Source organism: Solanum stenotomum, chromosome 7 (assembly GCF_019186545.1).
Source record: "Solanum stenotomum isolate F172 chromosome 7, ASM1918654v1, whole genome shotgun sequence".
NCBI lineage: Eukaryota > Viridiplantae > Streptophyta > Magnoliopsida > Solanales > Solanaceae > Solanum > Solanum stenotomum.
The window spans coordinates 780773-806398 of NC_064288.1; the positions used below are offsets into that span (position 1 = coordinate 780773).

General features: G+C 34.6%; 1 protein-coding gene and 1 pseudogene across 1 annotated transcript; both read left to right on the top strand.

Annotated features, from left to right (window-relative positions):
* Positions 1–4592: 4592 nt before the first annotated feature.
* Positions 4593–7963, top strand: LOC125871214 (uncharacterized; annotated as a pseudogene).
* A 3775-nt stretch (positions 7964–11738) lies between these two features.
* LOC125870235 (putative GTP diphosphokinase RSH1, chloroplastic) lies at positions 11739–24718 on the top strand. The gene is made up of 24 exons (XM_049550610.1): positions 11739–12152; positions 12841–13034; positions 15195–15359; positions 15832–15897; positions 16077–16169; positions 16249–16380; positions 16502–16600; positions 16675–16752; positions 16834–16905; positions 17311–17418; positions 17610–17707; positions 19536–19596; positions 19689–19751; positions 20256–20312; positions 20400–20501; positions 20926–21084; positions 21187–21318; positions 21405–21491; positions 21637–21708; positions 22101–22187; positions 22276–22732; positions 23410–23471; positions 24186–24254; positions 24330–24718. The coding sequence occupies exons 1-24, from the start codon at positions 12128–12130 to the stop codon at positions 24423–24425; spliced, it is 2634 nt and encodes an 877-aa protein (XP_049406567.1). The 5' UTR covers positions 11739–12127; the 3' UTR covers positions 24426–24718.
* The last annotated feature ends 908 nt before the right edge of the window (positions 24719–25626 follow it).

The window sequence follows — 25626 nt, forward strand, 5'->3', positions numbered from 1 at the left end:
CATTGAGAAGTGACATAAATAGCCCCACATTAAAATAATAGCCAATAGAGATATGATTTTTATGCTATACATAAATTATACATTTTTAAAAGTCAAAATAGTTTATATTTTGTATATTGGTCTTGAGAATGTAATTCTGTTTGATCGACCGGTCAAATATGTAACTTGCCTCTATAATATTCCAAATTTTTGAAAATGAGTGATTTTGAACTTTTAATCTCTGATTGCCATATGGATAAACCTTCATAGTTTAAAGTCAAAAGGTTTAACCATGATCATTGAGAAAACTAGTTTAACTTAAAGTTTTGTTGATGGGACAAATGAGGTAAAAAGTTCAATTATCACTCACCTCCAAAATTATTTTTTGTATGTCACTTTTATTTAAGTTATGCCCTAAGTTTATTAATGGCAAAATGGTGTGATGGACCCCTGTACTTGTACCAATTTGTATTATGGACCCTTCTACTTACGTCATTGTCATCTGGACCCTTACACTCAATAAAACACAATATATCAAACCCCTCTGACCATTGACCATACTTATGTGGCATTAAGATGGTTGAGTTGGCAAGAGAGTGAGGCTACACGCCTATTAAGGCAAGTGAACACCATATTTAAATTTAAAAAAATATTTAAATTATAATTGAATAAAATAATAAACTTAAAAAAGAAAAAAAAATCATTCTTCTTCAACCAATCCATTTGCTTTTTCAGCAATCCATCCTTGCCCAACCCCTTTTTTTTCTTTCTTCCATCTTCTTTGGCAAAATGGTCTGGTACACTAAAGGCGGCGAGGAGCCTTTGTACGCCGGAGACAATGAGAGGTTCTTGGCCTTCTGGTACACTGGAGAGGATGGAGAGCATAGGGGGTCCCTAGTGGTTCGCAGCAGTCGGCAATGGCGAGGAGCTGGTGGGGCGATTTGTGGAGGTTGGAGAAGGAGGAAAGAAAAATGGTGAGGGTGTGCGATAAAGATGGAGACTGGTGAGGGAGATCGTATTTGTGGTCTCGCCGACAAGAGGAGTGGCAGCAGCAGCAACTTTCTCCGGCAGTTAGGCCATTTCACGATGAAAATGGAAGATGATGCTAGGAGACTCAAACTTTTAATATAAAATAATAAATTAAAATTTAATTTGTCAAAATTGCATCAAAACTTTATGATTTTCTTTTGTCAAAAAATAAATTATTATAAAAAGCGATAAAAAATGATGTGGCAAATTTTATCTGACATGGAGTGTGACATCAGCGCGATTGAGAGTCACGATGTGTTGAAAGGGTTCAACAGGTTGAGTTTAGATGGGTTCAAGGGTCCAGATGACAAAGAAGTAAGTAGAAAGGTTCACAATACAAACGCATACAAGTACAAGGGTCCACCAGACCATTTTGCCTTTATTAATTTTACATGTTTTCCACTTTCTGAACAAACTTCAGACAAAGTTTCATATATGATTGAAGTCAAGTTTAGGTATTTTTATTTGAAAGTCCTGCATATATAATTGAATTCAACAATTTTTCGCATGAACGTTGGCTATACGAAACTTCAGAAGTTACTTATATGATGTTTGTCAAAACTTTTTACAGGTTAAAATTTAAATGGTATATACAAAAAACTTAATACAAATTAACATTAAAGGACATTCTTAAAAGAATGTACAAGATGGATGGACCAAATTTGATGAAATAGACCAACCAAAATGTTATGGCCGTTGGACTAGTGCCAAAGGTTTAGTTGTTGGTGTTGTGACGAAAAAGATGAAAACGAAAATCTAAAATAAAGAACACCAAGTTTAACGTGGAAAAATCCTTCAAAACGAAGGTAACCACCACAGGATCGACAAGATTCGAATTGCTTCACTATAACAATAAGAGAGTTACAATTATCCTTCTAATGGCTACACAACAAGTGCCAAAAGAGAACAAACAATAGCTACACCAACAAAAGATAAATAGAAAGAAACACCACCCAAACCCAACTGCTGTTCGGGACCTAAAACAGGATCTTGCTGTCCTTAGAATCCGATCTCTACCGTTCAAATCAACCACCAAGATGTCAGGAACACTCAGTACAAATTTCAGTCCGATCCAACGGTTAGTTAATCGGAAAACACGATCTGAAGGTTGCTGGTCGGAATAAAAGACTGCAACAAAAGAACCCTTTTTTCTTCTCTCTTATCTCTTGTTGAAAGCTCTCTCAAAACTTCTCTTATATCCTAATGTCTTTCAAAGACAATACTAATGAGCAATCTGAATTATTCTCTCAAGACCATCCTCTATTTATAGAGTTGTGCTTTTCCTTACAAAACCAAAACCAACTCCAAATAGGATTACTATTCCAATCCTTTTCCTAATAGAATTGGAAACCAAATAAAGAGAATAATTCCAATCCTTTTTCAAGTAGGATTAGGCCATGAGCCTTTGGCTGGATCATGAGCAATAGCCCAACAGTTGGCTTGATTATATTTGACATATTTTTAATTTAAAATTATAAAAATTAAAGTTTTTTTTTTACTTTTAAAATTTTTGTATCAAATCAATATAGGATAAACAAACTGACACGTAAAATAGTACATATTTAGTTGCCATTGGAATACTATTGATATAAAATTCTTAACTAAACTAAAAGTACATAATTTATTTGTTTTTGCAATCATCGTAGATCCTAAATTTAAAAGAAAAGTAAATATTTAGAATATTTATAAACTTTAAACAAAGTAAATATTTATATTAGTGCAGTTTAGAAAGTAGAAGAAAAATATATTTTAACATTTTACTCAAACTCAAGTTTGTATATCCAATTTGAATTTGAATACTTCATTTTTTAAAATTTTTTTTAACGTTTTGTATGATATTTTCTAGCTTATCTTCACGACTAATTAGGATGGTTTTGATAAATGAGGATTTGTGGGGTACTCAGGACAAATTGATATTTGTCATGATTCAAAAATAAATAGAAAGATTATTTTAAAGTGGGTTCAATTGTGTCATTAATATTTTTGTTTTCGCATGTAAAAATATAGATTTTAAGATTAATTTTAATTCATAATATTTTTAATCATGACAAACAATAGTGATGAATATTATTACGTGGAGAGGAAGATCAAGATTATTTTGTAAAGGAACTAATTGATTTTTTTAAATTAAAAATTATAATAATGAGTCCGCTCGTATAGTTGTTACATATCTCAAAATATTAATTGTCCTTTTTCTTTGTGATGGGTTAATGTTACGAGTTCACATTTCAAAAAAAAATAAAAAGGTTTTGGTTTGCATTTTTAAGAGGATAAATAATCAAACCGCTATCTTTATTAAGGTCGAATCCATCGTAAACACTTAAAGTTGACTCTATTTTCACTTAGAAATCTTAATTATGCATTGTTTATTTTAGATACCTCACGTCATGCCTCGTTGTATCATTTTGATAATTTTTTTTACAATCAATCAAATGTGTGTAACACACTCGTTGATGACGTGTCAAAGTGACGAATTAAATGAAGACATGTGATATATATTGAAAATAATTTTTAAATAATAAATTTTGAGTAGGAAAAAAAATGATCAATCACTCAATGACATGTGTCATTTTAAAACCCAAATAATTCAGAAAAAAAAGAAGAAAAGAATAGCACACAGCCTGAGCCCTGAACCCCCTTCCCTCCCCTACCCAATCATCTTTTCCGTCAGTTTTTCACTCACGCAAGACTCCTTTTGTTCGATCTTCCCCAGTTGTTTTCTCTATTGGTTCTATATTTTTTCATAATTAATTATAGTTTGATTTATTATAATAGTAGTTGTTTTTCTTTTAACTAATTACCACCATCAAATCTACTTCTCTTTGGAAGGGAGTTTAACTTTTGGGAGATGTTGATTTAAAAATGGTGATGAAGAAGAAAACATAAAATAAAAGATAATTAAATAAGTTTTTGACGTGCTGGTAAGTGAGTTTGATACACTCACTATGTCACATCAACAAAAAATGTCAAACTGATGCAACATGATATAATATGAGATCTCTAAAATGAATAAAATTTAATCAAGGTGTGTAAATAAAAATTAATATCAACTTTAGGTGGCCAAGGTTAGGTCCTTTATTAATGTTGTGTTTAAAGCAGGTGTAACTTTTCCTTGTGATGGGCTAATGTTATGAGTTCACATGTCAAAAACAAAGTAGTTTTGGTTTGTATTTTTAAGAGGATAAAATAGTCAAAACACTATCTTTATTAATGTTTGTTTAAGGCATGTGTACCTTTTTTCTTGTGATGTGCTAATGTTATGAGTTCACATGTCGAAAGAAAATTAGTTTTTGTTCGATTTTTTAAGAGGATAAAATAGTCAAAAACACTATCTTCTTATCTATCATTTTAATAAAGATAAGAAGGAAAGTTAATTTCAATACTCCCTCATTTTTTAAATAAGTGATATTTTTAGCTTAGACACACCCCTTTAAAAAAATACTCATTCTAAAAAATTAAAAATATTTTTACTAATTGACCCTTAATAAATAGTAATATCTTGATTATATAAAACATTCTTTAAAATTTTTTTGGTAAGGTAAAACTCTCTTAAAAAGTAAAATAAAATAAAATAACTAAAAATCACTTAAAAAGTACACGAAATATTTCAGCACAAAATCAGCAGTAGTAACATCTCTTTCCAAAGTCATACCAAAAGTGCTGTTGTAGCATTGATAATCCCAAGAAAAAAAAATGCACTCTTTTTGAGAAACTCACCTAACAGCCCATTCTCCTTTAATTTTCACTCCCAAAAACTTTGGAGCAAGCAACAAAATTTGTGTTAGATAAACTATGATGGATGAGTACTCCAAATCCAACAAAAAAACAAATAAATTAGAGAATCAAAAACTCATGATGAAAATTAGCACAACAAAAAATGTGAGTGGCATTGGTTGTGTAATTTTGTTTGGTGGAGCATTAATAACAGCTGCTGCTATGGGTTCTGCATTTTTGATTTCAAGAAAAAACAAGAAATCCACTAAGAATGTTACAAAGAAAGAGAGGAATGAGAAAATTGAAGATGAATCAAGTAATAAAGGGCTTCATTTTATTCTACCTGAACAACAACAACTTTCCAGGTTAGTAGTATTATCAGAGGCGAAATCAGAATTTTGAGTTTACGAGTTAATAAATTCAAAGTTAGTTATATGTATATTAAGTGATTTTTTTTATAAAAGACATGAATATAAAGTTTTGACTCGTAGCTTTCTCTATAGCTCGGCTGGTGAATATAAGATTTTAATTAGCCTAAGAAAGACCCGAAAAACTATTTTTGTAATGATGGTGATGTTTGAATTAGCTTGCACGTACTTCGATTATTCATTAGGTTCGTGGTATCTCATACAATATAAATACTATCGATGTTTAGACAGATGAGAAGAAATCACACACAAGTAATTTTTGTCTACCTATGTTTAGGCAGATAGGAAGAAAGCACAACTAATTTTTGTCTACCGATGTTTAGGCATATAGGAAGAAATCACAAGTAACTTTTGTGTACCGATGTTTAGGCAGATAGAAAGAAGTCACAAGTAATTTTCCGGCTTTGTTAAATTTGAAACTTTTGACAAACTTATACCTATGAAGTGATTTTTTTTAACACAAATACAAAGTTTTGACTCGTAGCTTTCACCAACATAGGTTGTGGTGCACTGGTGGGAGTGCTTCACCCTTAACCGAGAGGTCTCGGGTTCGAGCCTCCTAACGGGCCTTGCAGTGTGCGATCTGGATTTAATCGGAGCTCCAATGTGGGCTCCGGACACCGGGTGGGAAACCAAAAAAAAAAAAAGACTCGTAGCTTTCTCTCTAGCTCTGCCCAAATTCCCGATAAACTATATTTTAATGATGGTGAAATCACAAGTACTTTTTTGCCTGCAAAATTTGAAACTTAATTTTTACAAACTTATAGCTAAGAAAGTGTAACAACAACTAATTAAACCTTAATTCCAACTAATTTGGTATAAGCTTTTATAGTTAAGTCTTTTGCTTCCATTATGTCCTGCTCATAAGAAAACTGTCACTTCATCTCCAACTAATGTAATGTCCAATTGATTTTAAATTTCAGCAATGAGACTGACAAGTTATGTCATAATGATTCTACCACCTCCTTGTTCTCCACTCCATGCTTAATTCAGGTATTTACTATCTCATTTGTTTCTTTCCCAAAAGAAAAAAGAAGAAAGCATTTTAACATGGTTCAAGAATTGAGAAATTACATAACAACTTGAAATATTAGGTAATGAAATCTAATAATGCAAGTAATTTGGTCCAGGATGGGAAGCCTAAGCTTGATGGAAAAAGGGATACCCTCAATGCTATAGTCTCTGATCATCCAAAAGCTCCTTCTTTCGAAAGATTGGAGTTATCGGAGACCAAGATTTCGTTTCTCCCTAATCCTGATCAGGAACTGGATGAGGTTTCTCGAGTAAGAATTGATGTAATCCAAGGAAATGAGAAGATTGAGGTACTATCGCGTGTGCATCAAGCTCACGCGACAATATTCAGCAATCCTGATTTGCAAATGGATTATAAAAGAGAAATCTTTGTAGATAATGATAAAGGAGAATCAAATGAGTTGCAACATACTGGTGTGATCGAGACGGATAATATTGAGGAGGGTCTAATTCAAGAACAAGAAAAACAAGCCACGGGTGATCAAGAAACCAGCATTTCTAATGAGCATGAACCACTTAAATCTGCTTTTGAATTAATGAAAGCATCTGATGAAGGACAATGTGCTGATGCAGAAACTCAGATTGATCAAATTGCCAAGAAGTCTGACGTACGAATGCAATTCAGTGATGAAGAAGAGTGTGCCAAGGAGAATGATCAAGCAAATTCCTGCTATGAGGAAGCAACATCAGAAAACAGCCCCAGCATCAACGTGGAAAATTTGGACGCCTCTGCAATCAGAAATGACTCGATAGACGATGAGCATTCAGCTGAAGCTTATGAAGATGAAGATAAAGGTTATGAACAGATTATGCATTTTGAAGAACAATGTGCTAATGCAGAAACTCAGATTGATCAATTTGTCAAGAAATGCGATGTACGAATCCAATTCAGTGATGAAAAAGAGCGTGCCAATGAGAATAATCAGGCAAAATCCTGCTATGAGGAGGCAACATCAGAAAACAGCCACTGCGGAACTTACATTATGGACGTGCAAAATTTGGCTGCCTCTGAAATCAGAAACGCCTCGGTAGATAATCAGCATTCTGCTGAAGTGATTCAAGTGATAAAAGAAAAAGAAACAAATGTGATGGATCCTGCAGCAAGTATAGAGCAGAGCCCAGAAGCAGATCATTCCCCTATCCAGTTGGTTGAGAAGTCTAACTTAGAACAAAATTGTCAAGGAAATGTTTTGGAGGAAGACAATGAGGCCACAAAGAGGCTATCTATGGACATTGAGGCAGAGAAAGATCTGGAAGTGCATAGCAAAGAACTGAAGGATGACATAGAAGAAAGTGTTTTTGTTTATGAAGAAAAAGAAGTAGAAGAAGAAGATGTTGATGACAATGACAACGACATAGACAAAGATGATGATGCACAGGAAGTTGAAGATGACATCTTGGAAGGAGCAAGAAACTCCTCTGAGCACTCCAACAGTGACAAAATTTGGCCAGCTGACTCAAACCAGGAACTTCTGTTGGAACATAAAGTAGAGAATATGAAAAAAGAGGAAAAAGGAACCAAAATTGAAAAAGATGAACTATGCATTCTAGAAAACTGCAATTTGGTAAGCACACAGAATGATGTCGCCATAACAAGTTGCCAACAGAACTATGATGGCATTGATAGCTACCGAACGAAGTTCATGTACCTGAATGATATAGCTGCAATAACCAGGAGAAGGAGAGTGCTTTTGGGAGCACTACTAGTGCTAATCTGGTACCTTGTGCTTAAAGGCATTTTTCCTTCTGTTATAGGCGGATTCAAGATTTGAAATCAGTGAGTGCGAAATAGTATTGCACTCACTTATATAATAGGTGTCAGACTAGACATAAATAAATAAATATATGAATAGTTTGAGAGGAAAAAAGGAATGGTGTACGTGCACCTGCTGCAATGTAGACTAAGCGCTGCCTTCGAGAGGAGAAAAATGATGGACATGTAAAAGAAAGCGAAATGGAGTACACATTATGAAGTTTGGCTATATGGAACACAAGATTTCTTCAAGGAGATCAGTATAGAGCCATAGGAAGTCTGGTGTAACAGACTCATCAGCTTACATGCATCTTTTTCTTTGACTTGCTCTTATGCTTTAAACGCATGCTTAACGTAACTGATTTTGTTGGACAAGTGTATTTTTAAGCCTATTATTTGAAGACAAAGTTAGATCCAATTTGTATTTCATTGTGACAATTGATGCAAACTTAGCATGTATAGTCAACTGCAATGTGTGCACTCTTACATTTTCTGTTGGGAGTTCGGGTTGGTGGTGGGGCGCAAAAGCCTATATTATTGATAGCGTCATTCCAAAATAAACCCTCCAATTGCGATCCACATTTAATTAGAGCGATAATCACAATGTTACAATCACACATTTACTCGTACAATGGACAAAATTAAATGACAGATAATTTGAAAGGACAAATTATAGTTTATAAATAAAGTACCAAAATATTCCAATATGCCACATTACATATATATTGTTCACTTTATGAATAAATATTTGCAATTTTATTTAATTTTCGATTGATTTTCAATAATCCTTCTTCTTTATTTGAACTTGAAACCAACAATATGAATGAACTCATGCAAACGGGACTTATCATTCTTAGAATGATGGCGTTCATTGTTGACAAGGTCAAATTTGTTTACGTATATGAGTAAAATGCAAGAATAAATTGTGTACATATTCGAGATGCCAATTTTTTCCTCCCGTGTGTCATGTGTGACACACATGCTTTAGTAAAAGCATGATTTATTTGTGTCACGTAGACTTCGAAATATCAATTCTCATGTATATCATGATCATAAAGCAATAGGTGTCATTTGTCAAGGCCCATAACTAATCCATGTTAGGCAATGCTTTACCTCTCAATGTGAGATTTTTCGACGGAAATATAAATTTAATCAAATTCTAATATAAATTTCGGACACTAAATATGGGAAATCACAAAAAATAAATAACTCTGTTTGTGAAACAAAAGGAAACCCATTCATTAGTCTAATGAAAACTCAACCTAAGAGGAGTAATATTTTTGGTTCTTTAATTATTGATTAGTTTTACTTTTAATTTAATTTTTTATGATATATGATCAATTCATTTTAATTTACTAAAATATGTATTTTTCATTCATCTACGTAAAAAATATATTATTTTGTAAAAACTAAAATCATATTCTCGAATACAGAGTGAATATACAAACATAAGATAAAACATTAATAAATGAATGTGTAATTGTTAATAATTTGGTTAAAGTTATGAAAATTCACAAGTAGAGGGAGCTCTTATTCTTTTTTATTTATTTATTATGAGCTTCTACAACAAAAGTTCTTTATTATAGAAAAATAGAAATTGGCTTTTTTGAGATACTAGTTTTCTGACACGTGTGTTGCACGTGATTATCAATTTCAAAAATATATGTTATGGTAAATAGTATTGCTTAGTTAAGTGAAGATTTGAATAATAAGCTTAGCAAAAAATATTATTACAGGTTCTTTTGTGAATGTTCAAAATGGATCATCGTATATATCTCTTATTCACGCAAACCTATGAAGATGGTCAGTGAAATTTTTATTAGTTAAATGCAATTATGTATATATTTATTTCAATTTGATTAGGTTCAATCATGTAATTAGTCTTATCTCACTAATATTACCTTATAGACAATATTTATTTTGTATTTTTCTTGTCATCTAACCTGATAAGTACGTAAAGTCATTATTTTGTCTTGAACATCAAAAACAAATCGTGACAATTCTCTACATTTTGGAAAAAAAAATTCAAAAGCATATATCTACATCACAAGAGAAATTGTTAACAAAAACAAATGCATTTAGACTTAACTTCATATATTGGAACATTACATACTAATGTGTATATTAAGCAAAAAAAAAATTATTATATCATCAAAATTATACTATTTTCCCCAAGTATTCCAGGTTATGGAATATATCTTCTTAGGATAGAAATACTTACTTCATCAGAATAGTGGTACCTCATATTCCGCTAAACTTCAAACTCACTCAAACGACAATAAATTACACAAAAAAAATTAAAATGCAAGAAGAGGAAGAGTAGAAGATTAGAAAAAATTATGGTCGGAAAATGAGAGAAAGTCCTCTATTTATAGTCAACAAAGGATAGTTTTTTGTATCTTATCTGAAAGATCATGACCTTTTCGAGAAGTCACAACACTTTGAAAAAGTCACAACTTATTGAAAAAGTCGCAACTCTTTGGAAAAGTCACAACTTATTGGAAAAATCGCAACTTATTGGAAAAGTCACATCTCATCGAAAAATCACAACCCTTTGAAAAAAATCACAACTCATCGAAGAAGTCACAACTTAAGTTAGAGATATTATAATAATTTAACATTCAAGTTAGGAGTTCATGCTTTTAAGGTAATATAGAAGATAGATTATAGACTAGTTATTAGAATATGCTCAATCAACTTATGAATTTATTATTGTCTCATGCAGGTTATATTATTAAGGAAGTTGCAGANGTTTTTTGTGTATTATCTGAAAGATCATGACCTTTCCGAGAAGTCACAACTTATTGAAAAAGTCACAACTTATTGAAAAAGTCACAACTCTTTGGAAAAGTCACAACTTATTGAAAAAGTCGCAACTCTTTGGAAAAGTCATAACTTATTGAAAAAGTCACAACTTATTAAAAAAGTCACAACTCATCGAAAAATCACAACCCTTTGAAAAAAGTCACAACTTATCGAAGAAGTCACAACTTAAGTTAGGGATATTATAGTAATTTAACATTCAAGTTATGAGTTCATGCTTTTAAGGTAATATAGAAGATAGATTATTGACTAGTTATTAGAATATGCTCAATCAACTTATGAATTTATTATTGTCTCATGCAGGTTATATTATTAAGGAAGTTGCAGAATTTAATGGTTCGATATAGTAGCGGATATTTTAACCTAGCAAGATTTCAATCTAATAAAAAGACACCATTTCTAATTCTATCAAGACACTATTTAGAATTTAGGAAAGATCAAAATAAAATATTATTTAGTAAAATAATAGCAAAATCTATCTTTAATAAGTTACCCCTTTTTAATAATCTTTATCAATTAAAAATAAAAATACTAGGATTCTTAAAATATATCCGCTTCATACCCAAAGCCCAAAAAAAGAGACAAAAAAAAGAGAAAAAATTATAATTTACGTAAATTCGATAGTGTCAAGAGCTAATTACATTTTTTTCTATTCTTCTTTAAATTACAAAAATTCGTTAAAATTTATGAATTTTGAATACTTCTGGATACATCAGCACACATCCGGATATAAATGAGAGAGATGTATCTAAGAGAGGAGTAAGGTATTAGAGACTGTATAATGATGTACCGAAAAGGGAATAGGAGGATATATACAAGAGTGGAGGAATGTATCAAAGAATGAAGGATATATCAGAGAGGAGAGTTATGTATGCGAGAGAATTTTTGTTTAAATATTATAAAATTTTAGAGATTATAATAAAATAAAATGTTTTTTCAAAAATAAAATAAAATATCTTTATCAAACTTTTTTTTTAATCGTGTGGTCTTAGGGTGAAATCTCCGTGACTGAAATATCTCTCCCCCCCCTCTCTCTAGATTATCTCCTTGCCATTTTGTTGGCTCAGTTTCTCTCTCATATTCGCTCGCTTGCTCCACCATTGGCTTATCCTCTGCTCCCTAATTTCTCTGAATTCCACAATTTTCCCCTGACCGCAATCGTCGCAGCAGCAGCTCTGAATGCTAATCATCTTTTGATCCTCTTCACTCGCTGTGATTTTACCATCCCTCTCCGGCCGAATATGTGTATGTATCTGCTGCATCTTTGTATTTCCAGACGAACGAGTTTTTGTTCCGGTTGGCTTGATTTTTCTTAAGCGTCTGCTTTCAATTCTGCTTCTCTACTGTGTACCGATGCTTTTGAATAGATATGGCTTCTGCTACTTCAATGTCAGGTAATCACTGCGATTATTAATTTCATTTCATTGTGCGAAAATGGCGTGTTAATCAATTGATACATAAACCTTTATAGCGAATTAGTCGAGTTCAGTGTATTTAGGTTATCTAAAGTCTGTTTCATTCCACTGCTAAGTAATTTGTGTTGCAAGGGCAAATTAGAGGTTTACAGTAGCTGGAGGTTCACTAAATCTACTAACATACTTGTGGAGCTAATATGAATGATATGTGAATCAATCAATTGATACAAACACCTAAATTGCGAAATAGTTGAGCTCAGGCTATTTAAGTTATGTAAGTCTATTTCATTCCACTGCTAAATAGTTTGTGTTGCAAGGCAAATAAGAGGTTTCTAGTGGCTGGAGGTTTACTAAATCTACTTATGATTATTCGTGGAGCTAACATGAATGATGTGTGAACTGTTTATTAATTTCATTTCATTGTGCGTGAATGGTGTGTTAATCAATGGATAGTACATCTTAATTGTGAATTAGTTGAACTCAGGCTATCTAAGTTATGTTAAGTCTATTCCATTTCTTTTCATTCCACTGGTAAACAATTTGTGTTGCAAGGAAAAATTAGAGGTTTTTTGTATCTGGAGGTTCACTAAATCTACTAAAATTGCTCGTCCGAATATTGGATCTATCGTGAATGATGTGTAAATTTGTTAAAATTTCAATTTTGCAGTTTCTATCGAATGTGTGAATATATGTAAGTCTTGGAAAGGAGATGTGAGTGGAAGACTCGACTGTAGCGCGTTATCTTGTGCATGGAAGGCACCAAGGGCCTTGACTGGGTTCCTTGCAAGCACAACCCATCCTACTCAGTGTTCCTCTACTCCTTTTGGGCGATATGGAAGAAGAGATCGTCTCCGCCGATGTGTAAGTTTACTCAACTCCCAACTTACACTGTCTGGAATTAATCTCATTGAGTGAAAGCAAATTTGAGTCCAAAAAGCTTTATTTTAGTTTGAGTTAATGGTCAAAAACACACCTACACTATCACTTTTTTACGAGTTCCGTACCTCAACTATCCATTGTTCTCTTTGCCTACCTATACTATCACTACAAATCCTTTTGTATGAAAACACACCTCAACGCTTAGTTGGCCAAATATTTGTTCCCAATTGACAACATGCGCCTGTAGGCCAACTCAATATCGAGGTGTGTTTTAATAATAAGGGAGTGATAGTTGAGGTATGAAACTCTCAAAAAGATGATAGTTGAGGTATGAAACTCGTGAAAAAAGTGATAGTTTAGGTTTGTTTTTTACAATTAAGTCTTCAGCTTCAGAGGCTTTGCTGCCTTGAACTTTTAAAAAACTTGTTGGTCATTCACGTTTTGCCTGTGATAGTAACTTGTGTGTGTTGAGACAGATGATTGATTTGCTATGAATTGGTCTCTTTTCTTTTTTGCGTTGTTTATGGTTAAATTAGTAGTCTTTGCTAGAGGAGTTTGTAGGAAATTTGGTGGTTACTACTGCAAGTTTCATTCATATATAAATAAATAATCTTTGTGCAAATTTTGGTCGTTTTTATTGCGTTACTTATCTGTGGAACATGTGGAGAAATCTGAGAATCCAATTCAGAACTTTAAGGCAACGTATGTAGTTGCACAAGATTTATACAGACTCACTTTAATGTCTTTGATACCCACTGTGGCATGTTTCTATAGAGCTCAACAACCTTCCAAATGTAACTCAATTTTGAGTTCACATGTAGACTTGAATTGGGACTTACAGATGTAAGATGAACTTAGTAAAGGTTAAGTTTGATATCAGATGAAAAATTTTAAGCATCTAACTTGAAACCTTAAGTGAATAAATAGAGTATCTCAAAATCTTTAAAACACCCGATGTAGAACTTTTTTTATAACTCAGTAGAACAGTTCATATTCTCATTAGAACATTCATAGATTATATCTGTATATCATTTAAAGTGTAGTTTGTTTGATTCTTTTTTGATAAGTAGTTCGTTAGATTCTTGTTCTTTGTTAATATGAGGAGGCCGACTTAGAGAACTTGACCTCAGTACTTCTTGATATATGTTTCAGAATTTAAGTTGAGATGAATCATGTTTTCTTTCCATTCCATCCACCTTTTAACTGACACATTATGTTCAGCAAGCTAAAAAGTTTTTTTTAATAACAATATTGCTTAAGCCAACTTGCGCGTTCCTCTAATATTCGACTAGGTACCTACTACCTCCCACCGGTAAAGGTACTGTGCAACTCTACCGACCAATGCACGGAAAAATATCTCTTAGCATATTTCATCTCTTCTGTACCCTGGTCTCCAGGTTATTAGGTGAGCTCCTTCATTTATTTCTTCTTGTCAAAGCATGGACATTATTTAAACCTTAGAGTAAGCCTTTAGGAAAGATACGATTTGTATAGGGCCACGGATTGCTAGCTATTAGAAGATTGATATCTGATAATTGAAGTACATAGATGGATTATGCACTCATATATTTCTAGTGTGGCCTTTGGTTTTTTCTGTTTAAACCTAGCTAGGCTTGATGAATGAGGTAAGAAAAGGTAAAAAAGGTGATTCTGTATCTTAAGAATTTCTTTTGTTGGTCATTAAGTTTCAGGGACCTTAACTGAGTGGAGTGTATGGCAAGAACTCATATATTGTACCCCAACCAAATTGGAATTGAGGTGTAATTGTTTCAAAGTTTCTGATATACAACATCTGCTCTTCTTCAATACTTATGCCTAACACAGCCTAGTGCTAAATGTCATAGAGATTCATAAAATGACACGTTATTAAAATTGAAATGGGCATACTGTAGCAAATACATGGATAAGGCTTTGATTTTGGACCCTATCTAGTTTCCCAAAATGCTTTTCTCGAGAGCTGAATCAAGGATTCAATTAGAATGAGTTTAAGCTGGATTCACGTAGACATGTATATTTTTCTTTGAGCATACATAATATATGTATTTTTTGAGAAGTTATACATAAAGGTTTTATAGTTGATTTTCTTGAGAAGCTGTTATATCTATCACATTCTTTTGTCTTACTAGTTTTTACTTGTGGCAGAGATGTTATACTTCTGATATAGATGAACGCTACCCTGTTGAAGTTCTGCGAGGAGTCCCTGGCTCAATGCTTCTACTATCTGCTTCTAGCAAATGGAAATTGTGTTGCTCTTCATCATTTTCTTCAGAGTCGTATGTAGAGATATCTCCTGAAAGTTTGTGGGAGGTTTGTGATCCTCTAGCTATAAATCATCTCTGATTCCTGGCATCATCGACAAAGCTTGGCTAAATATTTACTCTCTGTCATGATGGAAAGATCATGAGTTGTGATTAACAGTTACTTTTGTTTGAAATTAAGAAGCACTAAGATTTTCCAGTTGTGAATAAGCAAAATTTCTCTGGAAGGAACTAATGGGAAGTTTTAGACTGCTAAATGTTCGGACTAGAAGTAGAAAGCCCAATCCAGTCTCAGAACGTCTAATTCATATTCTACTGTTGTTCTTTTCCCATACATAAAACTTTCATTTCTTTCAATGTTGAACTTTAAGCAGGTGCGGTCTTTAGTGTGCATTTCTTACTACATTAATTGAAGATACAGAACAACCTCTCACTTCTAAGTGCTTGAATTTTATGGTCATTGGCTAATTCAATTGTATGTTATGTCAGTATTTTGATAATGTCAGTTATCTCTTGTGCAGGATCTTAAACCTACTATTTCATATCTTTCTTGCAAGGAATTGGAATTGGTTCGTAAGGCTTTGAATGTAAGTATATTCCCATATCATCAAAATTCAACATGATTGATCTTATCCCCGGCTTTAAATTCCTTCCTCCTTTTCTGTCTGTGCAAGATAAGCATCTGTTACCAAATACTTGGTATGCCATGATCTCCATCTAAATCACTATATTAAAAGAAACTCTTATCTACTGATCATTATTACAGCTTGCTTTTGAGGCACATGATGGTCAAAAGCGTCGTAGTGGAGAGCCCTTTATTATTCACCCAGTTGCAGTTGCACAGATCCTTGGACAGCTTGTAAGATGTGTGGAACTATTGTACTCTCCTGGCTAGGAAGGAATATACTCACTTTGACTTTTCTTTTTTCTATTTTGAGGAATTGGATTGGGAGTCGGTTGCTGCTGGGTTATTACATGATACTGTAGAGGACACAGATGTAGTTACTTTTGAAAGAATAGAGAAGGAATTTGGTGCAACAGTTCGCCGTATTGTTGAAGGGGAGACTAAGGTAGTTTTTCAGAAGATATAGTTACTGTAGAATCTTCTTTTCTCCATCTTTTTCTTGTGTGTGCTGATTTGTTTGTGTAGGTAACAAATTTGATTTGATGTAAATGGGATTGATGTGCTAGGTATCCAAGCTGGGAAAGATCAAGTGCAAGGATGAAAGCCATGTACAGGATGTCAAAGCTGATGACCTTAGGCAGATGTTTCTTTCCATGACAGAGGAGGTAATGCCTCTAATAACTTGCACAAATTTCGTTACTTTCTTCACAATCCGTTACTTCAAATGTTTCTGTTTCAGGTCCGTGTTATAATTGTCAAATTAGCTGATAGATTACATAACATGCGCACTCTTTCGCACATGCCTCCACACAAGCAGGTATGTAGATGGTATTTTTTTTCTTTTTCTGCCTGTTTCTATCCAATCTCTAACACTCTTGCTGCTCTATGTCCCCATCAGTCTGGAATCGCAACAGAGACGCTGCAGGTTTTTGCTCCTTTGGCAAAACTTCTCGGAATATACCAAATCAAGGTTTCTCTTTAGCTTCCTCAAGAGTTTTACATGCTTTGACATGCCTAAGATATTTCCCTAACTGAAAATTCCTTTTCTTCTTCCTTCCCCCTAGTGACTGGTTGTGTGGCCTTTAGAACTGTATAACAGTTAATGTATATGGAGGATCTCATTTTCTTAATCCTTTTGCTGGATATGTTTAATGATAGTAATACTCGTAGCCTCCTTTATCCTAAATGGAATGGAACTGTGTTTCTTTTGCCTGGTGAGAGAGTGAAGGCTGGGTGGGCCACTTCCTTTGGAAATTAAAGAGGCTTGAAATTTTGGGTTAACTGTTGCTTGTTTCATTATGTACAGTTTCTTTTCTTCTAACTTATATTCTTATATCTGCTTAGTTTGATGAACGTTTGACTTCTCATCATGCAGTCAGAGCTTGAAAACTTAGCATTTATGTATACAAATGCTCAAGACTATGTCAGGGTGCAGCGTAGGATTGCAGAACTTTATAAAGAACATGAAAAGGAACTCGAAGAGGTACCTATCCCTCACCCTTCTGAAATTTGATTACTAGAAAACCTCAGTCATCCCATCATCCACACTGCGACATGCAACTTTTACTTAGAAGCTGAGAAGTGAGAACATCATCTGTCATCACTGTGGTGTTTATGCAACTCTTATGTAGTTATCAGTTACCTCCTCCTAATTGCATGGTTTTTTTTCCCTAGGCAAAAAGAATATTGATGAAGAAAATAGAGGAAGACCAATTCCTAGAACTTGTGACTGTGAAGACGGAAATTCAATCAATATGCAAGGAACCTTACAGGTGCTCATATGCCTATTTCCTGCTACTAATTTCATATTTAGTTTGTTGTTTGTTTCCGTCTCAGGCATTCTAGCAGTTCTCTTTCTCTTTCTAGATTCTCTTTATTTGGTGTAGTACTTTTTTACTGGTGGGTTCTCCCAGCCTCAAAGGAAAGAGTGAAATTCTACCATCTGTCTGATAAAAAAAGTTGCTCTATCATCGGGTTTACTGTTAGCTGATAAATTGCTGATTAATGACAACCACTGGATCAGCATGTTGCTCTTCTGCCCTCAAGAGTGGTTCCTCTTTCTTTTTAATTTTGCAATTCCTCATAATGGTTGTGCATTTTTGGAGTGGAAAGAGGAGAGAAAGTTATACAGTTAGCACTCCTGTTAAGATCTAGGGAATATCCAGTACTGGACCCACAAGTCATTTTCTCCAATTTCTTTCCAAATCTAATGAAGCAAAGTAAGGCATTTTTTTGCAATATTTTTTAGCCCATAGTGATCTTTTTGCATAGATCTGTTCCAGCTCATTCCAAACTCTGGCATGGCCTGGGTGCTAGTGTACATTTTCCATAGCAAAGCTATTGAAGAAGTTTCCGGTTCTTCTGGTCTTAATTTTTTTTATTCATGCTGGAAATGTGTCCCTGTTAGTAACATTCCTATAGGTAAGTATTTTGTTGTTGGTGAAGAATACATAATTGTCCTCTTAACTTGAAAGCAATTTTCACTTAGACACCTCAAGGCTTATACCTATTGAGTAACAGAACTCAAGCCAATTTGTGCCTATTAAACCACTCGTTACTAGCTACTAACGAAAACAGTGTGAACTGCTGCACGCACATTAACTTGGCTACACTAAGAAAGCAAATTGAGAAGAAGGATTTTGAAGCAATAAAGGGGGAAAAAACTACTTTTCCTTCTCAAATGCATTTTCCAGGAACTCCCCGCTGCCCACCGTGGTCGCTGGCAGTGATGGTTCTCTAAGACTGACTTCTTTAGCTCCTTTTGAAAACCATTTTCTTTATTCCAGAGTGATTGAGATGAGCTCGAGAAACCAATGAATTAAGAGGTCTTAGACAGTTGAGTTCATCAGTTATTGAGGTGTAACAAAAGCAAACTCTTGGAGTCAGAAAGTAGAGACACAAGACAATTGAGAGAGAAAGGCCAACAGATGCCCCCACTTACTATGGATCACTGACCCCCCCCCAACAGCGCTCCGTCATCTGTCGTGGACCCCATTTTTTTTATGGTGTCTTATTCAAATTTGAGAAATCCTATATGGAAAACTCGAGCTTTCATTCAAATATGAGAAACTAAAGCATATATGGGAAATTCAAGAACTCTCATTATAAGCAATAACCTTGGCCATTTATTCGCAGCCATGAATCTTCTAGACTAAACTGGATAATTACGAGAAAAGGTTCAGGAAAAAAATAAAGAAAGAAAAAGCAAATGCTAGTGCTTTTGGTGTAGAAAAGCAGACTTTCATGTGACCTAAGAAGAATCTCTTTTGGATGTGGTGGTGGAGTTGGTGACTGGGAGAGAGCCTACTGCCTAGGGTGGATATGGTGGTGAAGGTGGTGGTGACCGGTGAGGACTAAGGAGAGAGAAGGCAAAAGAGATTATGCTGTTCATGCACTCTGTTGTAGTGAAATTTAAGCTCTATTTCATGTCAGTGAGTTGTGTCTAATAGATACAATTTAGTTTGAATTAAGGTAGGTACAATCCCCAATTGAGGTGTCTAAGTGAAAATTTCTTGCAAGTTTAGAGAGCCTTCTATGTGTTCTGCCTTGTTGTTGTGATGGTGAATATTGCCTCATCAGCTTTGTTGATTTTATCTGCAGCATCTACAAAGCAGTACTCAAGTCTAAGAGTTCAATAAACGAAGTAAACCAAATTGCACAGGTCTTCTGTTGTGATAAGCTTGATAAATTTGAGAGATAATGTTGCTTTATGTCTACTGTTATGTATTAACTTTTGTATATTTGGATTGCCAGCTTCGAATTATTATAAAACCAAAGCCTTGTGTCGGAGTTAGGCCCCTTTGCAATGCACAGCAGGTAATGTGTTATGACAATGCAGATACAACTTTCTTTGAAGTTTAATACTTTGTTTGGTTTTACGAAACTTCTAAGGTTGTCTTTTTTTTTATTGGTAAAACTTCTAAGGTTGTTTATGATGTATATTATTCAAAGTTCTAGTGGGTTTCAATTTCCAAACCTTTGACCAGAACTTTGGGAAGTGTACAACTTGCTACAACTTGTATTTCCTAACATTAAAGAGAAAAAAAGGGGTTGGGGTTGGGGGTGATGGTGGTATACTATTTTGTTCGTGGAAACAGAGTTCATTAGATATCACTTTGTGATCAATGCATTTTGGTTTGAAATAAGATCACTTAATAATGTATTGTAAATCATATACAAATCGTACCTAAGTTTTATTACTTTGGAAATTGAGCAGAAAGAATTGCTAATATAAATTATTTAATCGATACCGAAATTTGCACCTCTTTATGTATACTGTATACTGTATAGAGGTATCTCTGACATGTTTTTCCTTTACAGATATGCTATCATCTGCTTGGACTAGTACATGGAATCTGGACACCTATCCCTCGTGCTGTAAGTATTGGATAATGTATCTGCATCCGTTTCCTCTGTCATATGCTAATGGACTTTTGTCGCTCTATCTGTAACATTTTGCAACAGATGAAAGACTACATTGCCACCCCTAAGCCTAATGGCTATCAAAGTCTTCATACAACAGTGATTCCATTTCTTTATGAGAGCATGTTTCGTTTGGAGGTTCAGGTATACTCATGGCACCCCCAAAACTAAGGAATAATAAATATATCAGTTACTCCCTCTATTCCAATATGTATGTCCCACCTATTTTGAAATGTACCAAAATGTTTGACACCATTCTATCTTCTAGAAAATTTCAATTTCAAGAATTCAAATACATTGCACTCTTCAAATTTGCACTCCCCTTTGATGTTTCCCAATCAAACTAACATTTCAGCCATTATTTAAAAATATTTTGTTTCACTATGTGTGGGAATATATATATACTCCTGAAATGTTTTTTTAAAAAGTAAAAATAATCCCGTTGAAGTGTCTTTGGCATTTTACTTTCTGATGTTATGAATTTGCCTCTGGTTTATTGACAAGTCAGCACTTATTTGTTTCTGATTATCGTCGAGCAACTTGGTTATACGTGCGTAATGTTTGGCAGATAAGAACTGAAGAGATGGACCTCATAGCTGAAAGAGGCATTGCTGCACATTACAGTGGGAAAGGTTTTGTAAATGGTTTAGTTGGGCATGTTATAACCAATGATAAAAGTTCTGGAGGGAAAATAGTCTGCCTTAACAATGCCAATATTGCTCTCAGGGTATAAAGTATATTGCTTTTGCTAAACTGTCTAGTGCCTTAATATCTGTGTGGGCTTCATCTGTAACTATTATTATGGGGTAAAATTCCTTCTCTGATGTAGATTGGCTGGCTGAATGCAATTAGGGAGTGGCAAGAAGAGTTCGTTGGAAACATGAGCTCTAGGGAATTTGTGGACACTGTTACCAGAGATCTGTTGGGCAGTCGTGTCTTTGTCTTTACACCCGGAGGAGAGGTGACTTCTGTGTGATTTTTCTACTCAATTTGTTCCCTTTTTGAGTCCTGTAACATCATTGCTATACCACTTTGCTATATTTGCAGATAAAACATCTCCCAAAGGGGGCTACTGTCATTGATTACGCATATATGATACACACTGAAATTGGCAATAAAATGGTGGCTGCTAAGGTCTCAATCTTGTTACTATAGGTTTTTTTCACAGTATCAGCTTGATACTGTTTTCAATAATATCTCTCCTTATAAAATAATCCCGTTCTATAGGTTTTTAATGCTTCATGAATCTGGATGTGACTGCAGCATCTTCTGTTTGCAGGTGAATGGTAATCTTGTCAAACCAATGCATGTACTTGCAAATGCAGAAGTTGTAGAGATTATCACTTACAATGTTAGTTGCTATGAATTCCCATCCTTCTTTTGCCTATGCTCTCTATCTTTTATTCTTTTTTCTCTTCCTTTTGTGGGCAGCCTGGGGATTGCTAAATTTTTCATGTTCGGTTGGTCAAAAATTTTGTAAAACATTTTCTTTATGAAAACAAGCTCCTTAAAAATGAAGAAAATGACTTCCATAATGGAAGTAGGGAAAACAAGTTGCACCTAGTGACATTCCAAAAAAATGTAGATTGCCGTCATTAGTTTTGTTCTGTAAGCTCTGATAAGTTTTACTCGATGCATTCGAGTAATTACTTCATCATGCTGGTAATTTACAAGCATCTGGAACATTACCAATTTTTTTTAAAAAAGTAATTTACAAGCATCTGGTTATTTTCCTTTCTTCAGGGTCTCTCCAGCAAGTCTGCTTTCGAGAGACATAAACAGTGGCTTCAACATGCAAAAACTCGTTGCGCCCGGCACAAGATTATGAAAGTAGGTATCTCTGCAGAGTTAGAATGGAAATTTATCATGTACTGCTACTACTACAAATTAACTGATGTGGAGCTCATCTTTTCTTTAGTTTTTGAGAGAGCAAGCTGCACTATCAGCATCTGAAATAACTGTGGATTCAGTTAAGGAATTTGCTGCTGAGTCTGAAGGGGACAGCACAGTGGAAGAATTAGCAGATTACTCAAAGGGAACCAAACATTCATGGGAGAAAATCCTCAAGAATGTTATGGAGGTATCATCTGCAAGGATAAATAGTGAAGATATTTTCCAACTCCGTAGTGGTAGTATTCAAATTCCCAAGGTAAATGGGAAACATAATAAGTGCATGCAGCATATGAGTTTGAAGGCCACAGGGGAGACATTGTCACAAGGAAATGGTGTTGGTGAAATGATACTTGCTAACATACCAAGGTACAGGGATGTTCTGCCTGGATTGGACGGCTGGCTGGCTAGCAAAGTTGCAACTTGGCAGAACTTGGAAGGGCACTCTGTCCAGTGGTTTTGTGTTGTCAGCATAGATCGAAAAGGTAATGTTTGGTCCAGAGGCTAATTATTGCAAATGAGCATCAAACTGGATAAGGCATCACTGCTCATCTATATTAGATGCATTTGCGAACTTTGCAATGTATTGGTGGTTCTAAAGTCCTTTGAAAAATCATTACCACTAGCAGTGCTAGTATTTGTTTTTTCCTTGGCTTTAGGCATTTGATAACTGAAATCTACTGCTAGGCCTGAAGTGCTCCCAACCAACAGGTTCTAACATTCCTAGGGATCTAATCCAAGACTTTAGTTAAGGGTGGAAAAATCTTAGCCACTACATTTAGTTTAGTTGTGAGAGAGAGGATTGTCAGAATTACGTATTTAAAAGTTTGACTACCTTGAGGATCAAATTTTCAAGTTCAAAAGAATGACATCAAACTTTTGAATAACCAGAGAAGTGTGTGAGAGTATGTAGGGATTGGGGGGTGGGGGGTGGGATTCCATCGATGTAGAAGATCTAACTTTGTTCTTTTTTATTTTTGATGTATTTTTGTATAGTTCCAACTACATGTATTCCAGTTTATTAACCTTATGTTCATTTACATATGAACATTATCTATGACCTGGTATTTGTTGACTAATAGAAATTTTAATGTGTATCCAACATTTTTCATGGTTTATTACTTGTCATGGCTGACATCTCAAACCGCTATAATTCATTTAGGCATGATGGCGGATATTACTTCAGCATTGGCAGCTGTAGGCGTCACCATATGTTCTTGTGCGGTGAGTTGGAACATTTATCATATCATTTTTCATCTAGGTTTAAACTCCTGAGCTATACATATTGATAATCAACATTTTAATATGGTCTGGGTTGACTGTGAAGCTGTCTGCAGTTGATGTCTGAACTAGCTTGCATATGTGAAAAATTTCAATATTTGTTTTATATTTAATAGCTGAACCTTGATTCAGCAGGAACTAGACACCTTTATTAGCTAGCTATATTAGGCAGTTTGTGACAAAGTACAAGACACTGATAGCTCTTTAATCATTACTACTTCAGCAATAGCCAGCAGGAGCTAACAATGAGAACTGTGTTGAAAGAGGATTTTACAAGTTCAAGTTAGTCAATTTGATCTAGTACTTGCGTCTTGGTGCAGTGGGAGAACATACATAGCTTCTTCTTTTTTCTTGATATCCTGATAGCGAAGTAAGAAGACGATGAATGTCATACCTGGCGTGATTGAAAACATCATGGGAGGGAAAGAAATGGGCAGGATAATAAAGGAAATTTGTGCTGAACTATTACTAGGAAGGGACTAAAACAATTCTATCTATTAAATTTCATTCTTCTTTTGGGATATTACCTTTTGAATATTCATTCTGAAAAATGTACAAAGCTTTAAGCAATTAAATAGTCATATTCTCCTCCCGTTTCAATTATTTTAGAATTCTCAATTGTGAGGTGACTGGATTGTTACTTCAATAAAACTGCAGGCTGAGACGGATAGAGAAAAGGGGATTGGTGTTGTGCTATTTCATATTGAAGCCGACCTAGAGAGCTTGGTATGTCTTCTGAACATGCTTCAGTAATCTCTCTCTCTTTATATGTGCTACTTTATGAATTCTCAGCTCCCGCAGGTTGGTGCAAGTTTGAAGATTGACATGATCCTAGGTGTTTTGGGATGGTCCACGGGCTGCAGTTGGTCAGAGAACAAACAGTTTCTAGAATGCTAATTTAGTGGCCTTGCCTGGTGAAGAGTACTTGCCCAGCTGTTGAAAGCTTGGGGAAGAAAGTTTTGTTCAGTGCAACCTGACTTCTTTTCTTCTAGTTGTCAATTTTCTCTCCTCCCACCTTCTTGACAAGTATAGAAGCAAACAACATTAGGTTATATGGTGTCGGGCGACTGTATATAAAGGAAGAGTAGCAACCAGTTATACTTGTAAAGGAATTTTCAATTATACCAACTCCAACAAAATTATGTCAAGACATTTATACAAAATAAATATATTAAATATCTTCCATCTCATCCCTTTTTCACATCTATTTCTAATGCGGTACAGGTTTGACACAATGTCATCGTTCTCCTTTGCCTTTTGCGCCCCACACCAACCCGAACTCCCAACAGAAAATGTAAGAGTGCACACACTGCAGTTGGCTTTGCATCAATTGTCACAATGTAACTGTGAGTACAGTATACAAATTGGATCTATTTTTGCCTTGAAATAACAACCAGTATACAAATTGGCAGCGATTGGTCTACATCGAAGCAGGTGTACGTACAACATTCCTTTTCAGCTCAAACTGTACATATATAATTATTTAGTTATGTACTTGTGTTTAGTCTGGCACATTATATTAGTGAGTGCAATATTATTTCACACTCACTGCCTTCACTGAGTTAAAATCTTGAACCACCTATAACGGGAGGAAGAATGCCTTTAAGCACAAAGTACCAGATTAGCACTAGTAGTGCTCCCAAAAGCGCTCTCCTTCTCCTGGTGATTGCAGCTATATCATCCAGGTACATGAACTTCGTTCGGTAGCTATCAATGCCATCATAGTTCTGTTGGGCGTTGATGGCGACATCATTCTGCGTGCTTTTCAAATTGCAGTTTTCTACCCTAAATAGTTCTTCTTCTATTCCTTCTTCCTCTTCTTTCACATTATTCTCTTTATGTTCCAACAATAGTTCAGCTGGCCAAATTTTATCACTGTTGGATTGCTCTCATAGGAGTGTCTTGCTCCTTCCAAGATGTCATCTTCAACTTCCTGTGCAACATCTTCTTTGTCTATATCGTCTTCGTAGTCATAATCTTCTTCTCCTGCTCTTCTTCATTAACAAAAACAATCTCTTCATAATCATTTTTCCTTCAAAACATTTCCTTCACAATCGGGTTCAAAGCTTTATTTCTCAACCAACTGCTCTGTTTCTAG